At 46.8% G+C, this 27919-nt stretch overlaps 1 protein-coding gene across 1 annotated transcript in view; it reads left to right on the top strand.

The window, feature by feature from the left end:
* The window catches only part of SNAPC4 (small nuclear RNA activating complex polypeptide 4), a 36130-nt gene that overhangs the window by 857 nt on the left and 7354 nt on the right, over window positions 1-27919 (top strand). Inside the window, exons 2-19 of the mRNA XM_081967191.1 lie at window positions 543-686; window positions 1202-1242; window positions 1775-1942; window positions 3227-3355; window positions 5573-5651; window positions 6320-6401; window positions 7856-7960; window positions 10609-10681; window positions 10848-11012; window positions 12600-12747; window positions 14069-14175; window positions 15750-15844; window positions 17215-17309; window positions 19523-19608; window positions 19931-20329; window positions 22457-22549; window positions 24645-24873; window positions 26655-26725. Coding sequence (XP_081823317.1) covers window positions 554-686; window positions 1202-1242; window positions 1775-1942; window positions 3227-3355; window positions 5573-5651; window positions 6320-6401; window positions 7856-7960; window positions 10609-10681; window positions 10848-11012; window positions 12600-12747; window positions 14069-14175; window positions 15750-15844; window positions 17215-17309; window positions 19523-19608; window positions 19931-20329; window positions 22457-22549; window positions 24645-24873; window positions 26655-26725 — 2298 coding nt within the window. The 5' untranslated portion in view covers window positions 543-553. The remainder of the gene's footprint in view (window positions 1-542; window positions 687-1201; window positions 1243-1774; window positions 1943-3226; window positions 3356-5572; window positions 5652-6319; window positions 6402-7855; window positions 7961-10608; window positions 10682-10847; window positions 11013-12599; window positions 12748-14068; window positions 14176-15749; window positions 15845-17214; window positions 17310-19522; window positions 19609-19930; window positions 20330-22456; window positions 22550-24644; window positions 24874-26654; window positions 26726-27919) is intronic.

The raw sequence follows: 27919 nt of genomic DNA, 5'->3' as shown, positions 1-27919 counted from the left end.
AGTTCGCTTTCTGTTACTCAGAATGCTGCTTATAAGTGCTTAGGGCTCCAAGCATTGTTAGAGACCCCACACGCCCACTTAGTGGACTGTTTCTTTTGCTCCCTCTGGGAGGAGGTTTCAAAGTAGGACTACTAGATTCTGTAACAGCTTTGTTCCTTAGGCCATCCATCTTGTAAATTCACAGGATTCTTTTCCCCCGTTCTTTTCCCTCCGCACCATGTATATGTATACATTCGTACTAGGCTGTGATGCTTTTCTGTGTCATATATCGTGGGTATGTGAGTATATATTATGGTTATCCTTTGAGAGCTGAACGCTCTCAAAATTTCATTTCAATATATTCAATGTATTAATGTACATTTAAAGTGATAAAGTTCTATTCTGTTCTGTCCCTTCCCACCCCATCCCATCCTGCATTCTGTTCTAATTCTATTCTATGTTCTGTCCGAATTCTGTTTATTCTGTATTCAGTGTTCTATTCTCCTCTTCTATTCCAATTCCTATTCCTTTTCTATTATTTGACTTTTCTGACTTGTTTACAGGCGCCTCAGCAATGGAACTCGAGGCAGAACGAGAGAAAATCAGGCGGGAGATTGAAGAGCTGGAGAGGAGTTTGGGCCCAGTCATTCCATCAGATAGGATTGGAGCGGTGGACTCCAGCTTCGAATCTGGCTCTGAAGAGGAAGGTACGGCCTGGTGGAAAAGATCTCCATCTTGCCTTTTCAGATCCTTCTGCATCAGAAGTCTCCAGTGGCTGGACCCCAGTTTGGTGGGGAGGAGAGAAATAACTCAAACCAGATGCAGGGCCTTCAGTACTATGAACAGCATTCTTGTGCTAAAGTTTTACCTTGTGCTTTTTTACAAGATGTCCACAGTGCTTAAATGTTATTGTAAAACACCACAAGAGAAAAATGTGATGGGTCCTGATGGAAATTAATAGAAACTCACAGGACTGTTAATTACTACAAAAACTAGAGAACTGTTATCATAATGATTATTTGTAAACTATGTATGAAATGGGCTTCCTGATCACCGTATCCTGTCTCAGCAACACAATCATAAGTGTAGTCCCTTGTTTCCAAGTTATCTTTTGAAATCTTTACATTGCAAGTTGCCCAGATAACTGCCAGGTGGGCTGCATATGTCTTTAATAAATAATTAAAATGTTTCTTTCTCTCACATTTATCTCTTCTCTCCCCAGATGACCTGGAAGAGGATGAATCTGATACTCAACTTGACATGGCAAGTAACCAAATTGGAATTCTGCCTTGGCAGTTGGGAGGCCTTTGAATATCGTTGCACTTCTGGACATGTTTCCCTTTCTGGCGTTCATCTTTATAGAAATACAGGAATGACTAAAAAGAAGGGAGCAATGCAATGGCTTGGAATTGGGAGAAAGCAGAGCTTCTTGTTGATTTAGCTGCTTTTTGCAACCCAACCTGCCCTTAAATGTACAGCCAATGTTGCATGCAGCCAATTTACATACTTCCCACTCATAACAGTTTAAAACTATGCAACTGACTCTTAAATTGCATTTATAACACAGCTAAATAACAAAGCCCCTAGTTAAACTCCCTGGATTCTAATGGCTAAAGATAAATAATACCTAGCATTAAAATAATAGCAAGAGATGGAAAAAATAAATGAAGCTATAGTAACATAATGTTCTTAATTTTTTCATTCTGCAGTCCTTGAACTTAACATTTTTATTTAGAGGAGTTTCTTGTTTTCAGGAACAGCAATTTTCTAGCTTTAATCCCTTCTTCTGTCTCAGGAGGTGGACCCAGGTGGGGAGAAAGATGATAGTGAGGAAGATGAGGAGGAAGTCAACCTACCTCAAACCCCAGAAACCTGCCTCCAAATGAACCTGGTTTATCAGGAAGTGATTCAGGAGAAGATCGAGGAGATCAACAAACTCCTTGCCCAAAATAAAAAACAACAGGTGAGTTAAGCTGCGGGTATCTTGGGAACAAGGTGGAAAAGCCTCGTCTCCTTTGAGACACACCTTTCCCAGAAGAGTTGTCACAGTAATGCCCATTTCACAGGTTAATGGGGATCAGAGTATCAAATAGCTTTAGAGGAGATGTTGTATGACCTCCAGCACACAAGTCCACCCCTCCTCTCACACACACAAACACACATTATAATTTCTCCTGTTGTGAAATTCCCCTCCCTCCCTTTTTCCTTTGGTTTGTTGACCCATGACCCCTTTGGATCAAAATGTAAATTTGAGAAAGCATAAATGCCTTTAAAAAGCCGGTTAATGACTGACTGGTAACTAGGTCTAGGGACAGAGCAACTGTCTGTACACGTTTGTTGCTCAACAAGTCAGCAACTGGCCTTTCAGTTTTGCCTGCCATGTGCTTCATTCAGCCAGTCCTCGACTTATGACCACAATCGAGCCCACAACTTTGTTCATAAAGTGGGTCATCGTGTATCTGTGTCTGATTTTATGATTCTTTTTTTGCAATGATTATTAAGTGAACCCATTGTAAGCTATTGAGCATTTTTTGCTGGTAACCAGAAGTAAGTTCACACAACACTGTCGCAGTGGGACCGCGAAACTGTCACAGTGGGAAGGTAATAGTGCATGGAACGCTGTTCCCTTCCCACCAAAGTGGTCCCTATTTTTCTACTTGCATTTTTTAATGTGCTTTCAAACTGCTAGGTTGGCAGAAGCTGGGACAAGTAACGGGAGCTCACTCTGTTACAGTAGGGATTCGAACCGCCGAACTGCCGACTTTTCTGCTCGACAAGCTCAAGCGTCTTAGCCACTGAGCCACCTTGATTCATATATTATAACAATATTAATTTCCTATCCCTTGTGAAACAGGCCGCCAAAATTTTAAACCAATTCTATTTGCAAAGGATTAACCTGTCATCTATATACTGTATTAATGACAAAATAGTGAAGAGGAAGAACAATAATAGATCAAAAAAAGGTAAATTAAAGTTTCAAAACCTATCAGAATTTTGAATCCGGTCGTAAGTCCCATTTTTGGGATCTGTTATCCGTTTTAACTGTAGTCTGTTGCCAGGCGGATTTCAGAAACCTTATATTTGTCTTGCAAGCCCTGGACTTTTCCCCCAGCCCTGCTAGAAGCAAGGAGAATTTTGCAAGGATGAAATGTCTGAATAATTGGGTGGTGGGATGCCTTCATCTCTGGGATGGAGTTGCCCACAATTCTGGCTTTATGGGCGTCTTCTGTTTTGGAATGCCTTGCAGGAAAAACTCACCTGGGAGCTGGCGGGAACAAAAGGCATGATGAAATCGAGCGACGGGAAATCCTTGCCAGCAAATATGTTTTTGGGCCATTTTATGAAGCCATATTTTAAGGACAAAACATCTGGATTTGTAAGTATAACCGCTCTGGCAACGTATTCAATTCAGATGCTGCCTGGCTCCGAAAAATCTCTCGGCGGCCCACAGCAATCAAATTACAATCGGGTCATTAAAAAGAAAAGATGGCAAGAGTGATAAAGGGTGTCCTTCCCACTCGTCCAGGGCCTGGGAAGAGACCCAGGTCTTCACAGCTCTTCTGAACAGCAGTGAGAGCCGTCGGGATCTTGGGAGAGCAAAGTCATTCTAGTGGGCAGGTGCAACTGTAGAGCAGGTGCCCTTCCAGGGTCCCAATAGGTAACAAGTGAAGGAATACAGGCAATCCTTTACTTAGGACCACAATTGAGCCCAAAGTTTCTGTTGTTAAGCGAGACATTTGTTCAGTGAATTTCCCCCCCCCCCTTTTTTTTTTTTACGACCTTTGTTTATGCCACAGTTGTTAAGCGAACCCCTGCAGTGGCTGAATTAGCCGCACGTTAAGTGAATCTGGTTTTCCCCCTTGGCTTTGCTTGTCAGAAGGTGGCAGGAATCCCATAATTACGAGTCCGTTGCCAAGGGAGCTGAATTTTCGATCACGTGACCCTGGGTGCAACCGGTGTAAGTGTGAAAGATGTCACCTTTTTTTCAGTGCCGTTGTAGCTTTGAGCTGTCACTAACTGAACTGTGGTAGGTCGAGGGCTACTTGTACAAGGCATGGCCACGTTGCAAGATCAGAGTGGCTAGGCAGATCCCATGGGAGACAGGTAGTCCTTCAGGTAACCAGGTCTTGGAGGCCAGGGGTCCCCAACCTCGGGTCCCAGCCCACTACCAGACCTTGAGGCTTTTGGAACCGGGGCACAGAAGTGGTGGGTGAGTGCAGGCCAGTGGTGGGTTTCAAGTTTTTTTAGAACCTCTTCTGTAGGCGTGGCCTGCTTTGTGGGAGTGGCTTGCTAGCCATGTGACTGGGTGGGCGTGGCCAACTTGTAAAATGTGGTGAAACTCACTTAACAACGCTCTTGCTTAGCAACCAAAATGTTGGCTCAGGAACTCTGGCATTGAAGCACGCAAGTCTTAAAGCTGTCAAGTTAGAAGACCCCTGCACCCATAATGACCCTTTAGGAAAAAAAAACAGGGGTGTTCAAACTTGACAGCTTTAAGACTTGTGGACTTCAACTCCCAGAATTCCTCCTCTCGCTCTTCATCTTGATGATGTGCGGACGGGCAGGGGGAGGGAGCTGGAACCGGTTCTAAATGGCACTGTAGATTTGTGGAACCTCTTCTATAGGAGAGGTTAGAACTGGCAGGAACCCACCCCTGGTGCATGCCCTTGCATCCTCACTTGCACAAGCAGTGGGTGAGTAGGTGTGCTTCATTTGCACAAGCAGCAGGCATGCGTGCCCATTGCTTGCGCAAATGGAGCTGCGCATGTTATAGACCAGGGTTGGCAAACCTTTTTCGCCTCGGGTTCCAGCTCTCGCACACACATGTGTGCCCATCCCTGTAATTTAATGCCCCCCCCCCCATGCCATGCCTCCTCTGCATGAACACATGATTCCTCCCCCTGCTGCCCCACGCATGCGTGCACAGCTTTCTTGGAGCCTGGGGAGGGCGACAACGGCCTCCCATGCCCCACAGGAGGCCCTCCAGAGGCTGGAAACAGCCCGTTTTCTGACTTGCAGTGGGCCTGGTAGGTCCATTTTTCATCCTCCCTAAGCTCCAGAGGCTTTCTAGGAGCCAGGTGATGGGGGAAAAACGGCCCAACACGCAAACCGTAAGTTCGGGAACAGAGGGTGAAAAAACGGCCAAAGATCAGGGCCAAAAATCAGCTGGCCCGCGTGTGCATGCATGCTGGAGGTGACAGGGCAATGCTCAGAGATGGCTCTGGCATAGGTTCGCCATCATGGTTATAGACTTTAGCAATTTCTAATTTCCCTGGTTTGCTTCTCCCTTCATATGGAAGTCAGCTTTGTTGTTGTTTTGTATCAAGTGTGTAGTCCTTAGTTGTCAATGCAGGGAGAAAGATTCCCGCCAGATCAGATGTCCTTCCTAACAGGACTAAGCTGATCTGTGCCAAGCAAGTCACTTTCTCTCTCTCTCTCTCTCCCTCCTGCAATCTGGATTTGCTTTTCCCGAAATCTCTTGAGCAGAGTCTCCTCTTTGTTCCAGAAGCCCCCAGGGAAGGGGGTTGTTTTGTGGCAGGGATTGAAATGGGAAGAGCAATAAAAGTTTGTTGGATTTTTCCCCCCCTCCCAGGGCCCTCCTGCCAACGATGACGCTCGAGAAAAGGCAAGGCAAGGCATCAAGTCTTTCGAGGAGCTGATCACTATCAAATGTAAGGGGTTACGGTCAAAGGACCGTTAATTGAGGAAGGGGATAAGGGTCCTCACTGTTCTGACCCAGCCTTACCAGAAGCAAGAAACACACTCCTTGCCACGAAACCCCCTTCTTTATTTACCTCTTGTGAATTAATGGCATTCACACACCGAAAAGTCCAGGCAAGCGTCCTTCAAGGAGTTAACGGCAGTAACAGACCTTATCAGTTCCTTGCTCCCACTGAAAGGCTGCAAATTAAGTTCTGGCAGGCAGTCTTTGACGCACGAAACACAATGACAAAATATTCAGAAATACGAACTGTTGTCTCCTACGACACCTTTCCTTCTACTTATTCCCCAGTCAGGGAGGGGCCATTCAGCGTCCATATGTGCTTTGCTTCCTGAGTCAACTCCTTGTCCTCCATTGTTCACCTCTCCTAACTGCTCTGCGCATACGTGCCCAATGAAGCACTATATAAGTCTAAGGGCTACTGCTATTCCTTGATCCTCTTGCAAAGTGCCTGGGAAGCCTCAGCCAGGGGACTGGGCTACCTCTTCCCCTGACGAGGACTTCACAACATTCAAAGCTAGCCTTTTCTTCCCCCTGACTGAGAATTCCATCCTGGGATTGATCCATTGAGCATTGAATGCTACTTTCCTAAATCCCAACCCTGCTCTCCTTCCCCAGGGAAAAGCCGGGAGAAGCTTCTCCTGCAACAGGCCATCGTGAGCGATCGGTTACAGCATCTGCTGCAGCCAAAACTGTTCAAGTAAGTTTCCTTGGTTTAAAAAAAGAAAAACAAAACAGGAGGAAAGGACCTCTTAGCCCCACTTGAATTAGAGCAGGGGTGTCAAACTCAGGATCCGGGGGCTGGTGCTTAGATCTCGCCCACAGGGCCTTCCTGGAAAGAATGAGGGGTCCCTGCAGTGCCTCTGCCAGTGAAAATGGAGCGTTGGAGGGCTGCGTGCGGCCTTGGGAGCCCATTTTCGCTGGAAGTGTGGTTGGGCCACCACGGACGCCTCCGAGTGATGTCGAGCTGGCCACACCCACTCTGGCCACGCCCATGCCCGCCCCCCAATGTCGAACGCAACTCTGATGCATCCCTCAATGAAATTGAGTTTGACACTGTCACTGCGTTAAATTGTTTGCTAGCTTGAACTGAATAGCTGAACTGAAAGAGTTACTGCGCAGGTCATAAGCCTTATCTGACAATGATTTATTGTGCATGCTTAACATGTTTATTACTTCACACATTCCAGAGCTTTCTTTCCTTTTGATCTTTGTCCGTCTGCCAGGAAGCTGGTAGACAAACTGTTTCTGCCAAAATGTAACAATTAGATAGATTTGTTTTATTTCTTTGTTTTATTATTTTTGTATTCAAGCTTGTTTTTCATTAGAATATGTTTTCCGGGATTTTATTTCTTTTTCGCACCTTAAAGATAATGCTGTTTGGAAAAGCCGCGATCCAAGACCTCATCTAGTTCAGGGTGAAATATCTTCCCCTGACAGACACCCCTGAATTAGGGGGAGATTTATTCAATGCCATTGTGCATTGGGACAGTCTTATACTTTGGAGGGATAGTAACAGAAATAGAATAGAATAGAATAGAATAGAATAGAATAACAGAGTTGGAAGGGACCTTGGAGGTCTTCTAGTCCAACCCCCTGCTCAGGTAGGAAACCCTCCATCACTTCAGACGAATATTTATCCAACATCTTCTTAAAAGCTTCCAGTGTTGGGGCATTCACAACTTCTGGAGGCAACTTCTGTTCCACTGATTAATTGTTCTCACTGTCAGGAAATTCCTCCTTAGTTCTAAGTTGCTTCTCTCCTTGGAGCAGACAAGCTTTCTGGGAAACATGTCTAACCTTGAGGCTGCATCCCCTTAGGAAGAAAATCCCAGCCTTGGGGTGAGAATCTTTGTTTCTTCATCACTCCGTAAATAAGCTGGCTTTAAACTTTCAAATAAATCGTTCCTGTTCTCCAAGCTGCTCTTAGAAGGGGTTTCCAAAAGACACAAATTGAGGCGCCCCTGGAATCAGCCCAGGCATGCTTGAGTCCGGCCCCTGAGGCTTTGGCTCTTTCTACCTCTTGAGATGAATTTCGTAGTATGACCGTAAAAATGCGAAAGGACGAGACCGCTCGTATCACCCAGCTTGTTGCAGGGGATTGTTCCCATCTCTGTTTTTTGCGTAGATCTCTTCTGTTATTTTTTTCAACAGGGTGGATTATCTGAATGAAAAACGGGATAAATCCAAGGATGAGATGGAGAAGCAGATCTTGGCGAAGCAGATCCAGGAAACGGAACGTGAAATAAATGAAATCAAGTAAGATTCGCCACTTGAACCCTAAAATGACGAAGGCCGCCTTCTAGTGACTGCTCATGCCCTTGAAACAGATGTGAGCCAGAGCGTAGTTTGGGAAGCTTTCCTAAAGGAATGAGATCCACCTGCCAGCAGGAGTGATCTGGCAAAAGGGAGCAGGAGAGGAAGAGCGGAGGAGTTGACTTCTGCCTTGGCAATTGCATCCGACTAAAGTGATTTAATTGCAAGAGCCGACGTGGCTCTCTACCAAGTATTCTCTAGTTCAATTTTTCTCAACCTTGGCAACGTCACAATGTTTGGACTTCGGCTCCCAGAATTCCACCAGCCAGCATGCTTGGGAGAAATTTCTGGAGTTGAAATCCACAGATCTTAAAGTTGCCCACAGTTGAGAAAGATACTTTATTCCAGGGGTCCCCAACCTTTTGGATCTGAGGGCCTACTAAATTCATCATTTTAAATCCCGCAGACCGCTAATACGATCTGCCTAATGACTGTCTGAGTGGGCGTGGCTAGGTGGTCATGTGACTGGATGGGTGTGGCCAACTTCATGTCACTCACGTCGAGGGGCGCCTCACCGCCCTCTACTCACCCCTCCCCTCCCAGCCACTCCTCACCCACCCTGGCTCCTTAGGGGGCAGTTGTTGGAGCTAAGCAGCCAGCAGGAGAAAGAGTTGGCAAAACAGCTCAACTTGGATCTGACCGAGAAGGAGGCTCAGCAGAAGCACCTCACTGAGGACTAGGAGCATGGGCTTTCCAAGCAGAGGGAAGACCTGCCGGAGGGCAAGGCCAGGTGCAGCACGTGGAGGCTCAGTGGGCTGAGATGGTCAGCCAGTTCCAGACCATGATGCAGTCCCACTGGAACGAGGCCCTCCGGCTCTTTGCCACCAGTGGCGCTTCCCTCCTGCCTTCGCCCAAAGCCCCCCACCAGGAGGCTGAAGCAGACCCCAAGTCAGAATTTCTGCCCCCCTCCGACCCACATAAAAAGGGGGAGACTCTCTGCAGCAACACGAGCGTTCATTGCACATATCCGACCAAGGGATCGTAGTTTGAGGACCCCTGATTTAGTGCAATATAAAAAATGCAAATAATTTTTCTGCGGACCACGGGTGATCGCTGCTTTATTCTTAGAAAATTCTAAATTTTTATAGGGGCCTTACACAATATGCAGGGCTAGAATTGGGTGATAGTTCCTTAACGTTGCCGAAGAAAACTGGCAAACTGAATGGATCCCTACCTGGTGTAAAACTGTGTCCAGAAGCAGGTTTTTCGTTCCCTGACGCCTGGTCTTTGATTGAGGGCCATCTTGGCAGGAAGTTAGGGCTAGGATTAGGGGACCAACCTATAAATTGTAGGATACTCTGAAACTGAACCTGCTCTGGTTCCTTTGGGTGCATGCCAAAAATCTCTGGGCAGTCAGTTCAGCAGTGAAACCAATGGTTCACCGTGGGCACGGTCTTCCCAAGAACAGAAGTAACTTCAGGCTTCAGTGTTGCAAAACACAGCTGCGTGACACCGCAAATGGCTGCGATTGTGGCTTGTGTTGCAGGGGACCGAAGTTCGCTCATGTGACCGAACTCGTGTCAGAAAGTTGAATCCAGGTCACAAGCCAAGGTAGCCCGTTTCCCCGAAAATAAGACCTCCCCGGATAATAAGCCCATTCGTGCTTTTGAGTGCATGCGCTAAAATGAGCCCTCCCCAAAAATATTGCAATATTGAGGTGACCCCACTCGCCCACTCCTGCACCTCAAAAATAATAAGACTTCCACGAAAATAAGGCCCTCTTATTTCGGGGGGGGGGGGTGTCAAAAGAAAATATCACCCTGCCTTATTTTCGGGGAAACATTGTAGGTCTGTTGTAACTTTAACCAGGCTAAGCTACTATAAGTCATGGACTTTCTGTATGTGAACAAGCAAGACTGAGCTGAAACTGGTGCAGCAACGTTGAAACCAAGGAGTGGAGATGACTGCAAACTCTGTCTTCTCCTACGCATCTGCTGTTGTGGCCCGCCAGTGGAGCTGGTGGCAGACCAGACAGCGAGGAAGTTGGGGAGGAACCTGGGCCAGTCCTGGAGTCTGGGGAAGGCTCCGATGAGGGGTCTGTGTGGGAGGCAGAGAGGGGGCCAGGGCCGTCTGACAGTTATCAGCTGCCTTCGGAGTCGGAGATCAGTGGGACAGAAGAACAGCTGGAGCCTGTTCCCAGTGTGCGCATGCGCAGAGTTGTCAGACAAAGGGAACAGCTAAGGAGCAAGGGCCGAATCGGGAGTAAAGGCACAGGTGGAGGGTGAATGGCCCCTCCCAGAGGGAATAAAGAGGAATGAAAGGGGAGGGGAGTTTGCAGGAGACAGTTCGCTTAATTGGCTCATGACTTTCCAAGACTCCTTGCTATGTACAGCTGTTGCGTTTGGAAGATATTGGCCTGGCAGCTCTCCAAGGCTGATAAGGTCTGTGGTTGTAAATTCACCCTTGAAAGACTGTTTGCCGGGACTTTGCTGGAGGTGAATGAGAGGAATTCACATGAGCTTCATAAAAAAAGGGGGTTTTGTCGGGACAAGGAGCCTGCTTCGTGATTTGGTGAAGCGTAAGTCAGGACATCTGCCTAGAGAAGAGCACAAATGCTTTGCTAAGTGTGTCTGTGTGTCCTCTGGATCTAGCATGTTGCCAGAAGAAGCTTTGCTGGGAAACAGACATGATGAGCACGACTGGGACAAGATCGCCAACATCAATGTGAGTCCCCCCCCAGTCCCTCTCCCTAGTGCCTCCAAAAATCTTGCGCGGGAACAGTGGAGGGAAATTTGCCTGGAAATCAAATTTCCCCTGTGGTGTCTTTTTTAATAAAAAAAACAACAACACTGAAGTTGTGACCATTTATTCCGTCTTGCCTCCTCCCTAGTTTGAAGGAACACGCAACGCAAAAGAGTTGAGGAAATACTGGCAAAATTGTGAGCATCCCAACATCAACAAGAAGGAATGGAGCGAGGAGGAGATCGAGAAGCTGAAGGAAATCACTGCCCGGCACGGCGGTCTGCATTGGGAAGCGGTCGCCCAAGAGCTGGGGGTAAGGCCAGTGAGTCTAGGGCAGGATGCGGTAGAACAGGGGTGTCAAACTCAAGGGCCCAGGGGCTGGATCCAGCCCGTGGGCTGCTTAGATCTGGCCCATGGGATCACCCTGGAAATAGTGAAGGACTGGCCAGCAGTGCCTCTGCCAGCGAGAACGGAGTGAGTGAGTGAGTGAGTGAGAGAGAGAGAGAGAGAGAGAGAGAGAGAGAGAGAGAGAGAGTGTTAGCGTTCTAAATACCATGTATGAAATAAATCATTGTCCAAGGCAGAATCATCCTTGTAGTTCCCATTTATTCATAACAGGAAAGTTAGCACCTCTATGGAATTCCAACACTGATTTACATCCTGGAATTCCACCCAGTTGAAAGTTCATGATCTTATCCCCACACCCCATCATCCATCACATGTTCCAATCATCATCTTCCACGCTGGCATCTACACCCCTCTGCTTCCAGTCAGGTGTCGAGGTGCGGAGACAAAAGATGACCTTGAGCTTCTAGAAAAGAATCACAACAATACATTCCACAATCCTACTCCTTTCTATTCCCCCCTCCCAACTACTACACTAATGAATCAACATAGGAAAATAATAGAAAGTGTGGCAGGCCAAAGATCCTAAAAAGAACATAACTACAGGCCTGACAGAGTGTGTCTGTGTGTGTGTGTGTGTGTGTGTGTGTGTGTGTAAAAGTTCAAATATCCAAAGCATTAAAACCACCCATTTCTTAAAGCTGGAGAATTTTATAGAGGAGGCATGGTGGATCGACAGGGACAGTCGTGGCGCTCGGAAAGAATCACAATAACCGGGGCAGTTGGTAGAATTTGCAAGGGGAACAAAAGGGTCAAATTTGACCTTGGAGGTTCAGAACACACTATCAATTAATTATCTGTTGATTCTGTTGTACGGGGAGTCCTCAACTTACAACCGCAATGGAGCCCAAAAGTTCTGTTGCCAAGCGAGACCGTCGTTGAGTGAGTTTTGCCTCTCTGTTGCTACCGTCGTGAAGTGAATAGCTACCGCTGTTAAGTTGGTAGCCCGGTTGTTAAGTGAATCTGGCTTCCCCGTTGGCTTTGCTTGTCAGGAGGTCGCCAAAGGGGATCGTGTGACCCCCAGGACGTAAATACATGCCAGTTGTGCCAAGCGTCTGTACTTTGACCAAGCGACGGTTATAAGTTTGAAAAACGGTCATAAGTCGTTTTCTTCAGTGCCGTTGTACTTTGAACAGACGCTAAACGAACTGTGTGAGTTGAGGATTACCTGCAGCTTCTTTCTTGTTGATCCCCTGCTTGGAAGAATGTGGCTAGACTGCATTCTCTTGCGAACAGGCGGATAAAAGCTTGAAGAGTCTGCTCTTTGCTGCTTCCTCCCACAGAGTGATTCCAAACTAGATCCCCTCTTAACTCCCACCTCTACAGTAAATACGTGATTCCACCACTTATCCTTTGGATATCCATATGAACCGCTGAAATAAATGCATGCGTTTGGTCGTCCATGCAGCATCTCCGACTCCTCTGCCTTCCCCATTTCTCCCTCTTTCTGGCCCGCCGTGCCCCTCCCAACCCGCTGCGTCTTCTCCCTCCCCAGACGCAGCGCACAGCCTTTCAGTGCCTCCAGAAGTTCCAGTCCTACAACAAAGATTTCAAACGGAGCGAATGGAGCCCCGAAGAAGACCAGATGCTCAGGCAGCTCGTGCAGGAAATGCGAGTTGGGAATCACATTCCTTACCGGAAAAGTAAGCCACCCCCTGGGGGAGTGTCCTGATCGTAGCACCCGCTGTCAAGGTTCCGACTGACAAACGCAACCAAACGAGGACCGTTGAGACGATCTCTTAACGCGAAACTTTATTAGAGTACATCATTTCGGCACAGAATGAAAGCAAAACCAGCTCTGGTTAATTTTCGGGCAATTCAGTGTATTGAAGTATAGAATCCTCCCTCCTTTCATTAGCGTAGATCACATTGTCCAGTTAGGTTTCCAGGTGTTGTAATTGGGGTCTGCCGGCAGCCTGAGGCGCTGGGAGCAGAGTCCCGACAGCGAGCAGGTTGGGGAGGAACATGGGCCCGTTCTGGAGTCTGGGGAAGGCTCGGATGAGGGCTCTGAGGCAGTGAGGGGGCCAGGGCCATCTGGTAGTCATGTGCTGCCTCCGGAGTCAGACATCAGCGAAGCAGAGGGACAGGAGGAGCCTGTTCCCAGTGTGCGCATTCCCAGAGCTGTCAGAAGGCAAGAACAGTTAAGGGACAACTTGGGAGTAAGGCTTGGAGATGATTGGCCCCCTCCCATAGGAGATCAAAGAGGAGCAAACAGATTTGAGACCTTTGCAGGAATCAAATGTGTTTGTTTTGGTCGGTTTAAACTCTGAAGCTCCGTCTGACTCTGTGCTCTGTTTGGCCTTGCAAAACGAATTGGCAATTAGGTCTCTGGCAGCGTTTCAAGGGAGATAAAGGTGGGTGCTTATCAGCCTTACCCTGAAAGGTTGTGGCAGACTTCTGTTGGACTCTTGACAGACTGATTGTGAATCATTACAGTTTTTGGGACTATGCGTGTGATTCTTACTGTCTCAGGAAGCCTAGGTCAGAACAATTATGGGAAAGTCTCCACAACTCAAGCAGGTATCAACGCTGCTGATAGGTCCTTGGTTCCCATGAGACTGTTTCTTGTTATCGTCCGGAATACACCTCCCAATCTCTCCCTCCCAGAAGTGTGGATTTCCAGCTCCCAGAATTCCCCAGGTAGCCAAGTTGGTTGAGGGATTCTGGGAGCTGAAGTCTACACATCTTCACGTGGCTAAAATTGGGAAACACGGGTTTAGATTCTTGCATGACTCCTTCCATCCCCGGTTGGCATTTGAGAGCCAAAGAGATGAGGATTTTAGATGCCCAGGCTTGAGATGTTGGAGCAGCTGATCTTGAGAGGCGCCTGGCTCAGGTAATGCGAGGATGCCCTCTTCTGCGGGAGGGGTCAAAGCAGCTGGCGCTGGGCATAAGCGACGATCAAGCCATAGGGATTTTCTGATCCAGTAAAAATGCTGACTGTAAGTGTTGTCTGTTCCACAGTGGCCTACTACATGGAGGGGAGGGACTCGGCCCAGCTGATCTACCGCTGGACCAAGCGAGTGGACCCTAAGTTAAAGCGAGGTGCCTGGACGCCAAAGGAGGATGCTGTGAGTAAGGACCCTTACCTGTAGGGAGGCTCTTTTGCTTCACTCCACTGGGACCCACCTGGGTATCTCCGCCAGCTCCCTTTTCTTTCTTTTTAAATACATTTTATTAATTTTCTATTGATTACATTTCTTAGTGCTTCATAAACATCATGTTGTCCGAGTATTTAATTTGCTTAACCATACAGATTCCATTCTTACTCTCCACCTCTTTTTTCCAACGATCGGTGAAATACCGTATTTTTCGGCGTATAAGACGCACCTTTTCTCCCAGTAAAAAAGTGTGGAAATGTTGGTGTATATGTTCGGTGTATAAGACACCGAAGACTGTTGGTGTATAAGACACCGAAGACTGTTGGTGTATAAGACACCGAAGACTGTTGGTGTATAAGACACCGAAGACTGTTGGTGTATAAGACACCGAAAATGTTGGTGTATATGTTCGGTGTATAAGACACCGAAGACTGTTGGTGTATAAGACACTGAAGACTGTTGGTGTATAAGACACCGAAAATGTTGGTGTATATGTTCGGTGTATAAGACACCGAAGACTGTTGGTGTATAAGACACCGAAAATGTTGGTGTATATGTTCGGTGTGTAAGACACCGAAGACTGTTGGTGTATAAGACACCGAAGACTGTTGGTGTATAAGACACCGAAAATGTTGGTGTATATGTTCGGTGTGTAAGACACCGAAGACTGTTGGTGTATAAGACACTGAAGACTGTTGGTGTATAAGACACCGAAAATGTTGGTGTATATGTTCGGTGTATAAGACACTGAAGACTGTTGGTGTATAAGACACTGAAGACTGTTGGTGTATAAGACACCGAAAATGTTGGTGTATATGTTCGGTGTATAAGACACCGAAGACAGCTATTTTTGGCCTCCTGGAGCCCTCCCTCTGCATCCCGTTTTTGTGAAAAATGAGGTTGTTTTTGCCTTCCCCCACCCCCCCAGAAGCACTTCGCGGGCTTCAGCAGGGCTGGGGTAAGGGAAGGGAAAAATGCCCATGTTTTAGTGAAAAATGGGGGCATTTTTGCCTTCCCCGGGCCCTGCTGAAGCCTGCAGAATGCTCCTGGTGTCCGGGGAGGATAGAAACATTTTTTCCTGACTTACCTCTTTGAAAAGTTAAGTGCGTCTTATACATTAGTGCGTCTTATCTCATAATCCGAAAAATACGGTATTGTTTGATAATATTCTGTGTCTTCTTTCTGTTTGATTTTCAGTGTCAGTCTGTTCATTTCTCACTTCTTAATCTTATCTCTTCACCTTGAGGTGTTTCTTCGTCTTTCCAATATTGTGAGAAGATAATCCTCGCTGCTGTTAAGATATGTAATACTAAATACACACTTCCCTTATCAAATTTTTTCTGATATCATCCCTAATGAAAACAGTTCAGCTTTAAAATCGACATGGTTCCCTCCTATCTTTGCTAGCAAACTGTGTATTTTTTGCCCAAACTGCTTTTTCTTGATTTCCTCACTATGTTTGAAGGAGGGCAGGGGCACCCCTCTTCCTCCACCAGCAGCACACGTTCACTTGGCTCCCGTCCCCTTTTTCCTTGTCTTTCCAGTTGCTCTTGAAGGCCGTGGCAAAGTACGGAGAGCGGGACTGGTATAAAATCCGGGCAGAGGTGCCTGGGAGAAATGACCTGCAGTGCCGAGACAGGTAAGTCCCACTTTGGCTGTTTGAATTGGAGGGTTGCTACTCAAGATTTACCCTGTGTTAAATTAGTAGACCAGTGAAATACTGTGGACATAACATACTTAGATTTCAGCAAGGCATTCGACAAAGTAGACCACAACCTACTTCTTGGTAAGCTAGAAAAACGTGGAGTAGGTAGCATCGCCATCAGATGGATTTTTAACTGGCTGACAAACCATACTCAACGAGTAGTCCTTAACGGGTCTATGTCTACATGGAGGGAAGGAGGCAGTGAGGTACCACAGAATTCTGTCTTAGGCCCAGGACTCTTCAATATCTTCATAAATAACTTAGATGAGGGAATAGAAGGGGAACCTACCAAATTTGCAGATGATATTAAGCAGGCAGTATTAGCCAGCCGTAGAAGATAGGCTCAAGATCCAGATGGATCTTGACAGGCTTGAACCCTGGGCCCTATCGAACAAAATGAAACCCAAGGTAGAGAAAAGTAAAGTCTTGCACTTAGGCAAGAAAAACCCAAATGACGCATATAGACTGGGTGAAACCAGGCTTAATAGCGGGAACTGGCAGGGGGATCTTGGAGTCTTGGTGTACAACCAGTTAAATATGAGCCGAGAGCCTGCGGTGGCAGTCAAAAAAGCCAATGAAATCCTAAATTAAGAGAGGGATAGAATCAAAATCAAGGGAGGTACTACTACCACTCTATAAAGCCTTAGTAAGTTTAAACCTAGAATCCTGCATACAGTTTTGGTCACCAGACTATAAAAGAGAGGTCGAGACTCTAGAAAGAGTGCAGAGAAGAGCAACCAGGATGATGAGGGGACTGGAGGCTCAAACACACGATGAACAGTTGCAGGAACTGGGCATGGCTAGTCTAGTGAAGAGAAGCACCAGGGGAGACAGGAAAGTATCTTCCAATATTTGAGGGGGTGAAGCTATTCTCCAAAGCACCCAAAGGCCAGACAAGGAACAATGGATGGAAACTGAACAAGGAGAGATTCAAGCTGGAAATAGGGAGGAATTTTCTGATGGTTGTTAAAATGAATCACTGCAGTTGTTAAGTTGGCAATGCAGTTGTTAAGTGAATCTGGCTCCCCCCCCCCCCCTGACTTCGCTTGCCAGAAGGTGGCAAAAGGGGATCATACTGCAACGGTCATAAATGTGAGTTGCCAAGCATCCAAATTCTGATCACATGACTTAAGGGGATGCCGCAGTGCAAAATGTGAAAAATGCTCTCTTGAGGTTTTCTCAGTGCCGTCGTAACTCTGAACAGTCCCTAAATGAATGGTTGCAGTTCAAGGGCTGCCTGTGTGTCAAAAGGGTCCCCGTGATCCAGCATAACCCCTTGCTTTCCTCTCTACCTACAACTGCAGGTACCTGCATTCCTTGCACTACGACATAAAGAAGGGGAAATGGAGCGAAGAGGAGGAAAAGAAACTGATTGAACTGACCGAAAAATACGGCAGCGGTAAGGGGAGGGGGCTCCTGACCAAGATGGAGGGGGGGACGGGGGGCTTGTGCCCTTGCCCTGTTGGGGGGGGAGGGGGGCAGCAGGCCCTAGAGGTGCCCTGTTAGTTCTCCAAGGGGTATTAGTGGCTTCACATGAACTCCCAGAGGAAAGTTTGGACTGCCATTTGTCAGAAATGGTGTAGGGTTTCCTTCTTGGGCGTGGGTGTGGGGGTTGGACTAGATGACCTACAAGATCCCTTCCAACTCTGTTAATCTGCTAAGGAAGATTGTCAGTCACATGAAGCCTTAGTGCTGCTTTACAAAATCCTGCCCCATACATCCCTGCGGCCGATCCGCTCACACAGAGAGGGACTCCTCCGGGTGCCGTCCACTAGGCTGTGCCAGCGGGCGACGCCCAGGGGAAGGGCCTTCTCTGTGATGGGCCCGACCCTCTGGAATGACCTTCCCCCTGATATTAGAACAACCACGGACCTCCGCTCCTTCCGTAAGAAGCTTAAAACCCACCTGTTCAATTTAGCCGACCTGGCCTAATCCCAGCTCTCCGGGATCTCTCTCTCAGTCGGGATTTTTAAATTTTACGGGTTATTATTAATAATAATAATAATAATAATAATAATAATAATAATAATAATAATAATAATAATAATAATAATAATAATAATAAAATTTTATTTATTAGCCGCACCCTCTCCAGAAGGACTCGGGGCGGCGTACAATAAAAACACATATAATACAAATATAGACAGTACATACACATAAACATAGACGTATACGTGGAGGAGGTAGACAGATAAATGGAAATAGAATTAAGATTGCAATTTAAAATCCCCTAATTAAAATTACAAGATTAAAAACCCGTCGGGTTGGTTTTAGGCCGAGTTTTAATTTTTATAATTTGTACAGGGGTTAAGGTTTAATTTGATTTTAATGGTATCTATTCTTATGTGTACGGTTTTTTAATTTGCTGCCTGTACACCGCCCCGAGTCCCTTTGGGGAGAGGGGGCGGTCTAGAAATCAAATAAATTGAAATGGAATTGAATTAGTAAGACCACAGCTGGACTACTGCAATCAGTTTTGGTCACCACATTATAAAAAAGAGGTTGAGACTTTGGAAAAAGTGCAGAGAAGAGCAACTAAAATGATCAAAGGCCCGGAGACTAAAACATATGAAGGACGGCTGCAGGAATGGCGTCTGGTTAGTCTAAAGAAAAGAAGAATTAGGGGTGACGTGATGACAGTATTATCATATTTGAGGGTCTGCCACAAAGACGAGTGAGTCAAAACATTCTCCAAAGCACCAAAGAAGGCAGGACAAGAAACAATGGAGGGAAACTAATCAAGGAGAGAAGCAACCTGGAATTAAGGAGACCCTTCTTAACAGAACAATTAACCACTGGGACAGCTTGCTACCAGAAATAGTGGTCACTCCATCACTGGAGCTTTTTAAGAAGAGTCTAGACCAGGGGTGTCCAAACTTGGGAACTTTAAGACTTGTGGACTTCAACTCCCAGAATTCCCCAGCTGGGGAATTCTGGGAGTTGAAGTCCACAAGTCTTAAAGTTCCCAAGTTTGGACACCCCTGGTCTAGACAGTCACTTATCTAAAATGGTATAGGTTCTCCTGCTTGAGCAGTGGGCTGGACTAGAAGACCTCCAAGGTCCCTTCCAGCTCTATTCTATTCTAAACCTGATGCTCTTTCCATTGTTTTGATTTTTTGCACAGAGAGCGGAAAGCTGGCTATACGTCCTGTCCCAGCTTCTGCGATGGGCGCTTTAAAAATCAATGCTTGCCTTGCATTATTGGACGTCATCCTTCATTTCGGATGACTTTTTAAAGTTTTCTTAGCCCCCTTCCCTGCAAGAGAGGCAGGGTTGTTTCTGGGAGCGATCCTCAGAAAAGCCGCCCAGTGCCAAAGGTGCTTTTTTTCAAGAGGCAACTGGATGGACTTCCTGGTTTTTCTTTGGAGAGGATTTGCTTCTCATCCAAGAAAGCTTCTTTGGTACTAAAGAACCGAGGAAGCTTCTTGGATGAGAAGTGAAAGGTTTTCAAAGAAAAACCAGGAAGTCCAGTTGCCTCTTGAAAAAAAGCACCTTTGAGACAACCATCCATGACGGAGGATCTCCGTAGACAAGCCTGCTCTGTGCTTACAGATTATTTTAGTTCCTGGAAGGTCAGGAGGAAGTAATTCCTTTGTTCTCTTCTCTTTTTAGGCCACTGGGCAAAAATAGCCTCGGAGTTGCCCCACCGCTCCGGGTCTCAGTGCCTAAGCAAGTGGAAAATCTTGCTGGGGTATAGAGTGAGTTCATCTCTTCCCGATGCCGTGGTTTTTGTTTTATATGTTGTTTAAATCTATATAGTTCATTGTGTCATAAGAAAATCCCAATAGGAAACAAAGACAACAACACAAGCAGTGATTCTTCCTTTTAAGATCAGAGGTTTATTGTTTCTAATCATTTGGAGCATCAGAAATGAATAGATATCAAAGATATAATAGCAATAATACACCGGAGGATCTACCTGCTTTGGAAGGAAAGGGTAATGCTAGTTTTGCAGTAACACACACCCTCCCCAAGTGCCTTCTCGCTCTGTGTGGCAGCTCTCTCTGCTTTGTGTTAAAGAAGTACAGGAGGAAGAAACAAGGAAGCAAATGTCATCCAAGGCGCAGACGTGTCCACCGATGGAGCTCCAGCCCCTCAGACTCCAGCAGTGACTATGCAGAGCCTGATTTGGATACAGACGGTGCTGAGGACGGGAGGCCCAAGGCCCATCAGACCAAAGGGGGAGGCCGCTGGAGAGTTCCCAGCCTGGATCTCTGGGTCCCTGCCAGGAAAGAGGTCTCTGAAGCCAACCCCGGAGAGCTGCCCGCTGTCACTCGGCTTTCCAAGGGTTTTGATGTCAACAGGGAGCGGCGGATGGACTCTGGAGCTCTGCTGGGTCCGGAAGAGGGCCAGGGGACAGAAGATCTCGTTGCCCTCATCCCAGAGACTTCGGCATTGGCTCAAATGAAAGGGAGCGAGGTAAAAAAGGACACACATACACACACACTGGGTGTACGGTACCTAAAATGCCAGCTATAGGTGACTCCCCCTAATTTTGGTTGTGGTTTCCAGAGACCACTGAGTTACCATTTTTGCAGAGGGGGAAATCCTAAAAGTACTATTAAAATATGACTAGGAGGACTATTATAGGGACACAGTGGCTAAGACGCTGAGCTTGTCGATCAGAAAGGTCAGCGGTTCGAATCCCTAGCGCCAGAGGGAGCTCCCGTGACTTGCCCCAGCTTCTGCCAACCTAGCAGTTCAAAAGCACGTAAAAAAATGCAAGTAGAAAAATAGGAGCCACCTTTGGTGGGAAGGGAACAGCATTCCGTGCGCCTTCAGCGTTGAGTCATGCCGGCCACATGACCACGGAGAAGTCTTCGGACAGCGCTGGCTCTCCGGCTGTGAAACGGAGATGAGCACTGCCCCCTAGAGTCAGGAACGACTGGCACATACAGGTGAAACTCAAAAAATTAGAATATCGTGCAAAAGTTCATTTGTTTCAGTAATGCAACTTAAAAGGTGAAACTAGTACATGTGATAAGACTCATTACGTGCAAAGCAAGATAGTTCAAGCCGTGATTTGTCATAATTGTGATGATTATGGCTTACAGCTCACAAAAATCCCAAATCCACCATCTCAGAAAATTAGAATATTACATGCAATCAATAAAACAAGGATTGTACATAGAACAATATCGGACCTCTGAAAAGTATAAGCATGCATATGTACTCAGTACTTGGTTTGGGCCCCTTTTGCAGCAATTATGGCCTCAATGCGGCGTGGCATGGAAGCTATCAACCTGTGGCACTGCTGAGGTGTTATGGAAGACCAGGATGCTTCAATAGTGGCCTTCAGCTCTTCTGCATTGTTCGTTCTCATGTCTCTCTTCTTTCTCTTGGCAATGCCCCGTAGATTCTCTATGGGGTTCAGGTCAGTCAAGTTTGCTGGCCAGTCAAGCACAATAATCCCACGGTCCTTGAACCAGGTTTTGGTGCTTTTGGCAGTGTGGGCAGCTGGAAAATGAAGTCAGCATCCCCATAAATCTCGTCTGCGGAAGGAAGCATGAAGTGCTCCAAAATCTCCTGGTAGACGGCTGCGTTGACCCTGGTCTTAATGAAGCACAGTGGTCCAAAGTCGTCTTTTCCGATGAGAGCAACGTTTGCATCTCATTTGGAAACCAAGGACCCAGAGTATGGAGGACGAATGGAGAGGCACACACTGCAAGATGCTTGAAGTCCAGTGTGACGTTTCCACAGTCTGTGTTGATTTGGGGAGCCATGTCATCTGCTGGTGTTGGTCCACTGTGCTTTGTTAAATCCAGGGTCGACCCAGCCGTCTACCAGGAGATTTTGGAGCACTTCATGCTTCCTTCCGCAGACAAGATTTATGGGGACGCTGACTTCATTTTCCAGCAGGACTTGGCACCTGCCCACACTGCCAAAAGCACCCAAACCTGGCTCAATGACCGTGGGATTACTGTGCTTGATTGGCCAGCAAACTCATCTGACCTGAACCCCATAGAGAATCCATGAGAAAGAAATCTAACTAAGATTCTGTGCAGTTCGGAGAACCCCCAAATTCACCCCTGGCTGGCCCTGCCCACCCCTCCCCTCTCTGGAGTCCCCAAGCAGCCCATTTGAGACGCAGGTAAGTGGAGGGCAAAAAACACACACACATGTGGCGCAGAAGGCTGACTAGGCCATGTCCACCAGGCCCAGGCCCACCATGACCACGCCGCCCAGCAACTGGGCAGAGAACCCCTTGCTAAATGTTGTGAAGCCCACCCCTGCCAAGAACGGCATGCTTTGCACTTCCCTGCCTAACCGCCCCGTCTCATGCCGCAGCGAAAACTCTTAACGCGGTCCTTGAGAGGGCGACGTTAGCCGCCTGTTTGACTTTCCTGTGAAAAGAAATAAGAATGTAGAGTTTCCGAGCTTACCCCTCCAAGGAATTCTTCTGTAAGGCCTTCCTCCGTTAAGAACCAAGTTGAATTCTGCTGGATGAAGAGTATAATCCTTGTTTAAAAATTGAAGCGTGAATTCTCCTTTGTTCGTTCCCCCCCCCCCCCCCACACACACCTTCTTCTTCCTCCTCTTCTGCAGAATTCTGGGAAGGCGAGGGAGACGTGGAGGGTTTCCTTGGCTTATGTGAAAAGGGTCTTGAGGAGGAACAGCTACGAGCAGCAAAGGAGAAACGTAAGCTGCTGCTTCTTCTTTTTTCATGTTTTATTTATATTACCATTTCCATCAAAGAGTGTGTGATCTGGGTGCAGTTATTTGAACAGTCACCATCCACATATTTGTTGTTATATTCATCCCAATGATATAATAATATAATATATTAACGATATGTTAATATAATTACAATAGCACCTAACATCTTCGTCGTCAAATTCTCTCCGCATTAACATTTCCTCTTTTTATATCGCTTCCTTTCTAACTTCTGTTTTTGTTATCTAACCATTGATAAAATATATCCCGCGTCCAAAAATATTCCGTTTCTTCTTTATCCTTAATAATTAGTGTTAGTTTGTCCCTTTCTGCGCATTCTAGTATTTTCTTAGTTATGTTCTCATCTGACGGAATCTCATCATGTTTCCATTGTTGCGCAAATACGATTTTGGACGCAGTTAGCATATGTAAAACCACAGTCTTTTTATCATATTTTTCTGGTAGAAACCTCATAGAAATATCTCTGGTTTCATGTCCATATGCTGCTTTATCATTTTTTTCCAACCAGGTGTGTATTTTCGTCCAATATTTTCTAGCTTTTGGGCAAGTCCACCACATATGATAGTATGAACCCAATGGTTGGCTACGCTTCCAACATTTAGCAGATCTATCTTTATACATGTAAGCTTCTTCTGAGCACCCAACTTTTCAAGGGAGGAGATGATGGTAGGGGGGGGGGGGTTCCCCTGTGCTCAAAAACTCCGGTCAGGGAAGTTTCAAGTCTGCCTGTTGCTTCTGTTTAGTCCCCAGAAGTATAGGTAGTCCTTGACTTATGACCGCTAGCTTAGTGACTGTTTGAAGTTGCATCTGACCGGGCTTAAGGGTCTGAAGTTTGGATAGTTGAGCCCCAAAGTGGGCACTCAATCACACAGCCACATTTGTGGCCGTTTGCAGGGTCCCCCAGTCATGGGACCACTTTTCCGACTGTAAATCAGCAACTTGTGGTTTTTGGTAAATCTACCCCCGGTACTGAACGATTGGTTTACGTAACAACCACAGTATTTGCTTAACAACTGCTGCTGCAAAAACATTGTAAAATCATGCTTGTGGAGCTCCTCAGTCCTTCAGGATTGTCCCAAAGGTGCTTTTTTTTCAACAGGCAACTGGACTTTCTGGTTTTTTCCTTGAAGACGTTTCGCTTCTCATCCAAGAAGCTTCCTCAGCTCTGACTGGATGGTGGGGAAGGGAAGGATCTATATTCCTTGCAGACAGCTGGTCCTTGGCATCCTTTGAGAGGGTCCTTGAAGCCACCCGGAGGTTTAATTGTGCCCTCAGGATCACCTGAGTGGTGTAAATGGTTCCTGTAGTCTGCAATTTTTCCCTCTGGGAATCTGTTCCTCCTCCCACCCCATTCCAAGAGTCTTCCTCCCAAATTGCATAGCTAGAAATCTGTAGAGATTCTCCGTCTCATCCCAGTGCTTCAACGACCCTCCAAAACAGTGCGTCTCAACCTTCCTAATGCCGTGACCCTTTAATACAGTTCCTCATGTTGTGGTCACGCCCAACCATAAAGTATTTTTTCCGACGGTCTTAGGCTACCCCTGTGAAAGAGTCATTTGACCCCCAAGGGGGTCGCGACCCACAGGTTGAGAAGCGCTGCTCTGAAAGGATGCAAAGGACCAGCTGTCTGCAAGGAGCATAAATCCTTCCATTCCCCCCACTATCCTGTCAGGGCTGAAGAAGCTTCTGGGATGAGAAGCGAAAACGCCTTCAAAGAAAAACAAGAAAATCCAGTTGCCTCTTGAAAAAAGCACCTCTGGGACAACCATCCAGCCATCCTGCCAATCGGCTCCTCATACTGAATCAGGCTGATGTGCTGAAACTGACCAGCCTGCATGCTAAGGACGCTAGCCAGATGAATACCAAAGGATGTTGGTAGGCAGAGGCAGAATTTCTTTTTCTTATTTTCCTCCCCAAAAACTAATACGCATCTTATACTCCCCAAAAATACGGTATGCCTTCATACCTCAAGGTCTCTGGAATGAGGTCCTCATAAGGCCAGAGCTTCGGTGGATGAATCCTCCGTGCACAAACATGTCTTCTTCTTGGTCCTTCCCAGCGTGAAATCAGAAGAAAGAAACGCTTTGCTTCCAGCTCCTCTGATGGCCCCAGAGGTTCTCAGCTGGCCTTGTCGGCCGGTGTGACGAATGGAGCCGTCCGGCAGAAGGACGGGATGGGGAAGACGACACTCTACCGGAGACTGATGGTGGCAGTCACGCCCTGGGCTGGGAACATGGTGCAGGAGTGGGCCCACCGGATGAAGGAAGTGGCTTCTCGCAAGTCAAAAGGTACCTGCAATCCAAGCTCTAAGGAAGCCTCGAAGGGTCAGTTTAGAGAAGGCCATGAGGCCGTGCCCTCCAAGGTGCAGAAATCCCCGTGAAAATATCCCCGCAGTATGGTTCTTGAGACTCTTGGGCTCCACTCCTGAACCGTGTTAGGGAAGAGGCCCCCTCAGGAAGGCAAGACAGCAATAGCCCTTAGACTGATATTCCGCTTCACAGCGTTTTACATCCCTCTCTAAGTGGTTTACAGAGTCAGCATATTCCCCCCAATAATCTGGGTCCTCATTTTACCCACCTTGACAAGATTGAAGGCCGAGTCAACCTTGAGCCAGTCAGGATCGAACGGCTGGCAGTGGGCAGAGTTATGGGAAGGAGGAAGGGAAGGAAGGAAGGAAGGAAAAAAGGAGGAACAATAGCAATACCAATTAGACTTATATACCGCTTCACGGTGCTTTTACAGCCCTCTCTAAGCAGTTTACAGGGTCAGCCTCTTGCCCCCAACAAGCCGGGTCCTCATTTTACCCACCTTGGGAGGACAGAAAGCTGAGTCAATCTTGAGCCTGGTGAGATTTGAACTGCCAAATTGCATGCAGCTGGCAGTCAGCAGAAGAAGCCTGCAGTACTCCACTCTAACCACTGTGCTGCCGTGGCTCATAGGATGAGAAGTAGTGGATTATGGGACGGCAACTACCTGTCAAAAGTTGGGGGGGGGGGAAATGAGAACATCCGTTCAGAGGAAACCACCTGGGTGATCCTCCCAAAATTGTTTTCTCATAATGCGAAACATAAGGGTTTCCTGCCTAGGCAGGGGGTTGGACTAGAAGACCTCCAAGGTCCCTTCCAACTCTACTCTACTATTGTATTGTATTGTATTATAAAGTGCAGACTGAAAGAACGGAGAGAGTGAACCATGAAGAAGATGACTCTTAACTCATTATTCTGCTGCGGTTTTTCTTGACCTTAACATCTTGGAGATGTGTGGACTTCATGTGATGTTGAGATGTTCCTTTCACCATCCATTTGCAGCCGGGGAGGGCAGAAACAGGAATTATGTCTAGTGAATGAAAAGAAGAACAAGGGGTGACATGGTGGCCATCTTACAATGTTTGACGGGCTGCCGCAAAGAAGAGGGGGGTCAACCTATTTGTTGTGGCTCGCCAGTGGAGCTGCTGGCAGCAGATTCGGACACTGAGGAGGTTGGGGAGGGACATGGGCCAGTCCTGGAGTCTGGGGAAGGCTCTGATGAGGGCTCTGTGTCGGAGGCAGAGAGGGGGCCAGGGCCGTCTGACAGTTATCAGCTGCCTTCGGAGTCAGACATGAGTGAGGCAGAAGAACAGCTGGAGCCTGTTCCCAGTGTGCGCATGCGCAGAGTTGCCAGACGAAGGGAACAGCTAAAGAACAAGGAGCAACTTGGGAGTAAGGCCAGAGGTGGACGGTGAATGGCCCCTCCCAGAGGAAATAAAAGAGGAGCGAAAGGGGAGTGGAGTTTGCAGGAGACCATTAGTTCACTTCATTGGTTCGTGACTCTCTGAGGCTCCTGGCCAAGTTCTGCAGATCTCGGCCTGGCAGCTCTCCAAGCCAGAGAAGGTCTGTGACCGCAAATCCTCCCTCGAAAGACTTTGCTGGATGTGAAGGAGCACAGTCAATTCATAAAAGGGTTTTTTTGTCGGGACAAGGAGTTTGCTTCAGGCTCTTGGGAAGCCTCCGTGAGAACAATATTCTCCGAAGCACCGTGAGGAAAAAAGAAGGCGACGGGTTTGAGACCTTCTTTCTCTTTCTCCTTCCAGCGGACGTGATCTTCAGGCAGCTGCAGACGGCCCACCTCACAAGCACACCGTTGTTCACGTTCCTGATTCAGGTGGGTGGCCTGCAGCCAAGCGGCCTCCAGTCAGACATCCTTGGGGAGATGGTGGGGGGAACAGGTTGTCTCAGTCCAGGAGGGGCAAGAAGTCAAAGGTCTCCGAGAGGAGCTCCGTCGAGATTTTTTGGGATCGGCCAGCGCGGGAATTTTGTACCTTCCCATAATTGGGCCTCAGTTTCCACCCTGGTCTTGGCTTATCCGGGGCATTTGGCTCCTCTGTTTTTTGATCCAGGTTCTCCCTTCTCAAATGTTGCAGGAAACCATGGTTGAACTACAGATAGTCCTTGAGTTTACAACCGGTCGCTTAGCAATAGTTTGAAATTCCAGTGGACCAACCGGTGGGGGTGTTTATGACCCAGATTCAAAGTTCTGGCAGTTGCCGCCCCCCCTCGCTCTTGTTGTGCGACTTCACTCCAGGCACTCGGCAACCAAGCCGCACTGAAGATCTGTCTGCGGCATCCCTTGGTCCCTTGGCCTCATGTAATGATGGCTTTTACCAACACCTGGCGTTTGCTTCCAGTTTTCGGCCAAAAAAAAAAAAGAAAAAAAAGAGGTGTCCGTCGTGATCCACTGGTTCGCTTAAAGACGGCAGTTTTTGTTGAACGGTCCTGTTCAGCAAAAAAGGTTTTAAAATCGGGTGGGTCATGCAGGTGACCTGTTTGGTGGGCATCACGAGTCATGATTGGGTTGGACAGATTCCCACATGCTCATAAGCCCCTTTTCATCCGCCCCCGCTGAATAGAATAGAAATAGGATAGAGAAGAGAAAGTGGAATGGGATAGGATAGGATAGAAATAGAATAGAATAGAAATAGAATAGTATTAGAATAGAAATAGAATAAAATAGAATAGAATTAGGATTGAATTAGAATAGAAATAGAATAGAAATAGAATAGAAATAGAATAGAATTAGAATAAAATAGAATAGAATTAGAATAGAAATAGAATAAAATAGAATAGAATAAGAATAGAATTAGGATTGAATTAGAATAGAAATAGAATAGAATTAGAATAGAAATAGAATAGAATAGAATTAGAATAAAATAGAATAGAATTAGAATAGAAATAGAATAGAATAGAATAAGAATAGAATTAGGATTGAATTAGAATAGAAATAGAATAGAATTAGAATAGAAATAGAATTAGAATTAGAATAGAAATGGAATAGAATAGAATAAGAATAGAATTAGGA

Source organism: Natrix helvetica (assembly GCF_964273705.1).
Source record: "Natrix helvetica genome assembly, chromosome: 15".
In the NCBI taxonomy this organism is placed as follows: Eukaryota; Metazoa; Chordata; class Lepidosauria; order Squamata; family Natricidae; genus Natrix; species Natrix helvetica.
Note: the sequence above shows the minus strand (reverse complement) of the source record. Positions and strands in the feature narration are given on the sequence as shown.